This window comes from Halictus rubicundus, unplaced genomic scaffold, assembly GCF_050948215.1.
Source record: "Halictus rubicundus isolate RS-2024b unplaced genomic scaffold, iyHalRubi1_principal scaffold0090, whole genome shotgun sequence".
NCBI classification, from domain to species: Eukaryota; Metazoa; Arthropoda; class Insecta; order Hymenoptera; family Halictidae; genus Halictus; species Halictus rubicundus.
In genome coordinates, this window is record NW_027488631.1 from 596,221 (window position 1) to 603,083 (window position 6,863).

At 55.7% G+C, this 6,863-nt stretch overlaps 1 protein-coding gene across 1 annotated transcript; it reads left to right on the plus strand.

Moving 5' to 3' along the window:
- The first annotated feature begins 222 nt into the window (after nt 1-222).
- Nucleotides 223-5,424, plus strand: LOC143363682 (uncharacterized). The gene has a single exon (XM_076804233.1). The coding sequence runs from the start codon at nt 223-225 to the stop codon at nt 5,422-5,424; it is 5,202 nt and encodes a 1,733-aa protein (XP_076660348.1).
- Nucleotides 5,425-6,863: the final 1,439 nt, after the last annotated feature.

Genomic DNA, 6,863 nt, shown 5'->3' on the forward strand with positions numbered 1-6,863 from the left:
ACCGGTGGGCTTCACATTGTACATATTCCTTGTAAATTTACTCAGTGTAAGTGACGGCCGTTCGACGGTAGAATAAAGTGCTCGTCCCGTACAGCAGAGTTAATTCTCCGTCCCAATCCGTAACATTGGTCCTTCGAGCCGGATTCAGTGCTGCAGTCCACTGAAAAGTGAACAGTTAATACTTCGTGACCTTAGTGTAAGTTTGAATTCGTGAACCAAACAATGGCTGACCTTGTGGGAAATCAACGGATCATCGGCCAACGGATCTCCCGAATCGTTGTAAACCTGAAGAAGCGAGGAAAAGCCAACATCTCCATGGGAATGCTGCAAGCTGGTCTTAGCACGCTGCAAGAGCTGTGGGCTGATTTTCGGAAGGGAGATTCTCTCATTAGAGCCGCAGCTGAGTCGGACACGAAGGTTCGGGAAAGCTCATACCTCAAGGCCGATGAGTACGAGGACGTCCAGCAGGATTTCATCGAACAGTCTGGGTTGTTGCGAGACATGATATCAGAGCTGAAGGTCGCGGCGACCGTTAAGGAAGCAACAAATTCAAACTCAACGGCAGGCGAGACGACCTCCGCAAGGTCACGCGCAGTGTTGCCCAAGATGTCTCTTCCAACGTTCGACGGACAGTACAAGGACTGGCCTCCGTTTCGCGATCTATTTACGTCGCTTATCATTGCGGACGCTTCTCTCTCTCCGGTCGAGCGTCTCCATTATTTAAAGGGATGCATGAAGGGCAGCGCAGCGTCCCTACTGAAGAACGTCAAGACGACCACTGAGAATTTCCAAGTCGCCTGGGAGAAGCTGGAGGATCGCTTCGAGAATCGACGGTTGCTGGTACAGGCTCAAATCCGACTGCTGACGAAGCTCCCTCCGGTCCATAAGGAGTCCTCCGCCGAGATGCAGCGGCTTTTCGACGAGACCTTCGACGCCGTCGATGCTTTGGCCAATCTGGATCGTCCGGTCACCAACGCCACAGATTGGATCGTCGAACTAACCGTCGAGCGGCTTGACCGGCAGTCGCGGCGTGAGTGGGAGGAGTCGGTGAAGTTCTGTAAAGAATTACCCACGCTGGAGCAACTGAAGACCTTTATGATCGGTCGCATACAAACCTGCGAAGCATTAGAGGCTCCCCAGTCGGAAGGTACAGCACCCCGGAAAACCTCGCAGGCCCGGGGCTTCAAGGTGCACCAGGTGTCCAAGGTTGGCGCTGCCGGGAGGTCCTGCTGTCTTTGCCAGGACCAGCATTATATCCAGAACTGCCGACAATTCCGCGATCAGACTCCCGCCGAGCGCAAGGACACGGTCCGAAGACTGAGCCTGTGCTTCAACTGCCTCGGCAACCATCAAGCGCACGATTGCAAGTCTGCTAAACGCTGCCAGCGGTGCGAGGGGAAACACCACACGATGATTCACGATGCAGCTCCACCCGCTCAGGAGAATAGCTCAGCTGGAATTCACGTGCAGCAGGTGTCCACGCCCGTAAGTAGTTCCGCGGTTATTCTCGGTACCGCTCGGGTGTCAGTTCTAGGTCCGCTTGGTCACCGCAGTCTTGTCCGAGTACTCATAGACCCCGGAAGCGAAGTCTCACTAGTCTCCGAAGCACTGGCGCAGCGGCTTGGCCTCCGGAGAAATCAGGCCCGTATTCCTCTTCGCGGAGTCGGCCGCTCAAGGGCTCAGTTTACCCGGGGGAAGACGGAGCTGACCATCTCGACTCATCACGGGCAGGAGACACCTTTAAGGATTCAGGCCTACGTGATCCCCGAACTCTCGACGTATCAGCCTAGGCATCTACCATCGCCCGGCGGCTGGCCTCACATTCAGGGGCTGAAATTGGCTGACCCGGGCTTCCATCACTCCGATCCTGTCGACATTCTCCTGGGAGCCGAGTCCTACGACCTCATACTCCTCGAAGGTGTCAAGAAGGGGCCCCCACACACGCCAGTTGCTCAGGAAACCCTCTTCGGCTGGATCTTGACAGGAGGATCCCGGTCGGCGAGCTGCAGGGGCTCTGCGGATCGGGTCGAGGCCCCCGTTCACCACTGCCGAGTAGATCGAGAGCTGATGGCCTCCTTGTCTAGGTTCTGGGAGCAAGAAGAGATCGAGGTGTCGATTCCTGTCACGGAGGAGGACCGCAGAGCCGAGGACCACTTCGCCGCGTCCTACAATCGGCAGCCAGATGGACGGTTCATGGTGCGTTTGCCGTTCAAGACCCGACCGGAGTTGGGAGAATCCAGGCGCACCGCCGTGCGGACACTTGACGGCCTGAGCTCCAAGTTTCGTCGTTCCACGGAGTTCAGGGTAGCTTATCAAGACTTCCTGGCCACCTACGAGGCGCTTGGGCACATGTCCTCGACATCTCCCTCTCATGTGAACACCTACTACCTTCCTCATCACGGGGTGCTGCGGGAGAGCAGCACTACGACCAAACTGAGGGTAGTTTTTAACGGCTCCATGCCCTCGTCGAACGGGAAGTCTATCAACGACTTCCTCCTCCGGGGCCCGAACCTGCTACCGAATCTGGCGGACGTGCTGCTGAAGTGGCGTCGGCACCGATTCGTCTTCTCTGATGACATAGAGAAGATGTTCCGGCAGATTCTCGTTCATCCCGAGGACCGACGGTGGCAGAGGATCGTGTGGAGACCTGCACAACGAGAAGGCATCGTAGATTACGAGCTGAGTACCGTAACCTACGGGCTCGCCTGTGCTCCTTACCTGGCTATTCGCTGCCTGCACCAACTCGCCCAACTGGAAGAGCATCGGTACCCTCGAGGCTCGCAGGCCGTCCAGAGGGACATCTACATGGACGACGTCCTCACCGGAGCTGACTCCCTTCCCGAGGCTCGGAGCAAGCAGCAGGAAATTCGAGAGCTCCTCATGGCGGGCGGATTTCCTCTTCGGAAGTGGGCAGCCAACTCAAGGGAACTCCTGGAAGGACTCTCCCCCGAGGAACGGAAGGGGATAGTCGAATGGGACTCTCCTACGTCTCACAGCGTCCTAGGTATCCGCTGGCTCCCGTCATTGGATTGCTTTCAGGTCTCCGCTGCCGCCTCGACCCGGAACTCAGGATACACAAAGCGATCTGTGCTCAGCGGTACTGCTCAGCTATTCGACCCGCTCGGCTGGCTAGCCCCGGTCACGATCGTCGCCAAGGTCCTGATGCAGTCCTTATGGCTCCTGAAGGTTGACTGGGACGCACCACTGCCCGACAAGGAGGAACTTCTCTGGCAGAAGTTCCAACAGCAGCTGCCGACACTCCAAACCGTCAGCGTCCCTCTATGGCTCGGAATCTGCGGGCCCAACCAGGCGCTCGAGATCCACGGGTTCGCCGACGCATCGGAGCGCGCCTACGCTGCCGTCGTATACTCCCGCACCGTCAACGAGGAGGGAGCAGCTACCGTCTCGTTGATCGTCGCCAAATCGAGGGTCGCGCCGCTCAAACGAGTCTCGCTGCCCCGACTAGAGCTCTGCGCCGCCTTCCTTCTAGCTCGACTCGTCCAGCACGTTAGCAAGGTGCTCGACCTGCAGGATGCCGACCTACACCTCTGGAGCGACTCTTCGGTGGCCCTCAGCTGGATTCAGGGTCATCCTTCCCGCTGGCCTACATACGTTGCGAACCGAGTCGCAGAAATTCAGCGGATGACGCCCTTCGCCAAGTGGCATCACGTCCGCAGCGCGGAGAACCCGGCTGACTGCGCTTCCCGAGGCCTGTATCCTTCGGAGCTTCCGAGCTTCGATCTGTGGTGGCGAGGTCCCGGATGGCTCACATCACCCGGCCACCCTCGGGCCTCATCGGACCCGGAGGCTAGCGACGAGGGAGCTGAACTCGCAGTGCACCACGTTGTTCGCAGGTTGGAGAGCCCATCCGGTTCCATGATCGAGCGGTTCTCTAACCTGACTCGCCTGCTCCGAGTCCTGGCCTGGTGTCGTCGTTGGATTCCTGGAAGGAGAAACGGAGAGTCAACCCTCTCAGCCTCGGAAGTACACGCGTGCCAACTCACCCTTTTGCGGCAGGAGCAGGCTTCACATTTCGAGGAGGAGATTCGGGCGCTCAGGAAGGGCCAACCAGTCCCAGCCAAGAGCCGGTTAGCTAAACTCAGCCCGTTTATGGATGCAGACGGAGTGCTGCGTGTTGGAGGCCGCCTTCAGGTCGCCAACCTCGCCTACGACAGGACGCATCCCGCCATACTCCCCGATGACTCACCCTTGGCCAGGTTGTGGGTTGACGCTGCTCACAGGCGATGCCTCCATGGGGGGACTCAACTGACGCTCGCCACTCTGCGGCAGGAGTGCTGGATACTCAAGGGTCGGCCAATGGTCAAGTCCTGTATCAGGCGATGTATCACCTGCATACGCTGGAGAGGACAAACGGCGTTAACAAAAATGGGAAACTTGCCGGTAACTCGAGTGACTCCATGTCGTCCCTTTTTCAGGTCTGGGATTGACTACGCGGGACCAATCCAGCTCCGAGCCGGTCGTGGACGTGGTCAGCGTACCTCGAAGGGATACATCGCTGTCTTCATCTGCCTTTCCACCAAGGCTGTGCATCTGGAAGCTGCGTCCGACGGGTCCACCGATGCATTCCTGGGCGCCCTACGGCGGTTCACGGCACGGCGAGGGCGCTGCGCCGAATTGTACAGCGACTGCGGGCGGAATTTCGTCGGTGCCAACCACGAGCTCCGGGCACTTCTTCGAGAAGCAGGGAACCAGGGGGAAGGGCATTTCGCCGCAGCCTCTCGTGAAGGCATCCGCTGGAAATTCAATCCCCCATCGGCTCCACACTTCGGCGGAATCTGGGAGGCTGCCGTGAAGTCCGTGAAGCACCACCTCCGCAGGATCATCGGCGAGCAGCGACTGACCTTCGAGGAGCTGACCACGCTCCTGACCGGTATCGAGGCTTGTCTCAATTCCAGGCCCTTAATGCCCTTGTCCGACGACCCGGAAGACCCAGTGGCTCTTACACCTGGGCACTTCCTGATCGGAGAACCGCTTACGGCGATCCCGGAGCCCAGCCTCGCGGACCTTCCCGCGTCTCGCTTAAACCGGTGGCAACTCGTGCAGCAGATGCAGCAGCATTTCTGGAAGCGCTGGTCTCGGGAATATCTAAACTCGCTGCAACCTCGAGTCAAATGGCTCCAGGATAAGGCCCGGATCAAGGCCGGAGCTCTTGTTTTAATTAAAAGCGAAATTCTTCCTCCTACGCAGTGGCCGCTTGCTCGCGTCGTAACCGTGCACCCGGGACCAGACGGTTCAATTCGAGTCGCGACAGTTCGCACCGGCACGTCGCAATTCCTCCGGCCGGTGCACAAACTAATTCCCTTGCTGCCACCGGACGATGGGGAAGGGGGTACGAGCGAGGCCTCCGAGACTGACCGGATGAGCGGTTCTCCCGATCCTCGCCTACAACAAAATTCACCGTAGGCACATTTTAGGTTAAGTTCACTCTAGGCTAATGGTTCAACTCATCCGCCCATTGTAATTAGAATTCACTCACCTCATTAATGCATTTCATCCTCGCTGTACATTCACCTCATCTTCACTTGGTTCACTGTAAATTCCCATTTTTCACTCACGACACATTGTTCACGTACTACGCCACGCGTGGTCGATCCATTCATTACGTCTCAATTTCGTCAATGAATGACGAGGCGGGCGGAATGTTTGGGATTGGCTGCGCGTGACGACAGATCTCGCGTGCGAGATCCACCGCGCCGCCCCACTATTGGCGGGTGCTCGTGTCGCCGCGAGATCGACGGTCGATCGACGGCGAGTCGTGCCATAGGCTGTCGCCGCCGGATCGATTATCGACGCGATAATAGACATTCTATTGGCCCGGGTTCAAATTCGGCAAGTCATCGTTCCGGCGGTGATAGGAAACCGCTCGCGGCTCGCCGACGATCAGATCGTTTGTTCATCTCTCAACGTCAACATCGCGAAATAGTTCTCAAATCGTAAAATAGTAGCTCAGACGTCGCGCGTCGTGGGACCGGTCTAGCTATATCATTTCGGTTCGGGATTCTCCTCAGCTCAGCGGAGAATAATCATAAACTCTCTCTGTTTCATACATTTATTGTAACCTGAAGTCCAACCGGTGGGCTTCACATTGTACATATTCCTTGTAAATTTACTCAGTGTAAGTGACGGCCGTTCGACGGTAGAATAAAGTGCTCGTCCCGTACAGCAGAGTTAATTCTCCGTCCCAATCCGTAACAATAGGATAGGATATATCATAGGATAGGATAGAGGATAGGATAGGATAGAGAATAGGATAGGATAGAGAATGTAATAGGATAGAGGATAGGATAGGATAGAGGATAGGATAGGATAGAGGATAGGATAGGATAGAGGATAGGATAGGATAGGGGATAAGATAGTATAGAGGATAGGATAGGATAGAGGATAGGATAGGATAGGTGATAAGATAGGATAGAGGATAGGTTAGGATAGAGGATAGGATAGGATAGAAGTTAGGATAGAATAGAGGACAGGATAGGATAGAGGATAGGATAGGATTGGATAGAGGATAGTATAGGATAGATGCTACGATAAAGGATATTCTAGGATAGAGGATAGGATAGGACAGAGGATAGGATAGGATAGAGGATACGATGGGATAGAGGATAGGATAGAGGATTGGATATGATTGAGGATATTATGGGATAGAGGATAGGATAGGATAGGATAGAGGATAGGATAGAGGATTGGATACTATAGAGGATACGATACGATAGAAGATAGGATAGGATAGAGGATAGGATAGGGTAGAGGATAGGATAGGACAGAGGATAGGATAGGTCAGAGGATAGGATAGGATAGAGGATAGGATAGATGATAGAATAGGATAGAGGATAGGATAGAGG

Coding starts and splice junctions, on each gene's coding strand:
- LOC143363682 (XM_076804233.1), top strand. CDS start 223: ATGGCTGACCTTGTGGGAAATCAACGGATCATCGGCCAACGGATCTCC.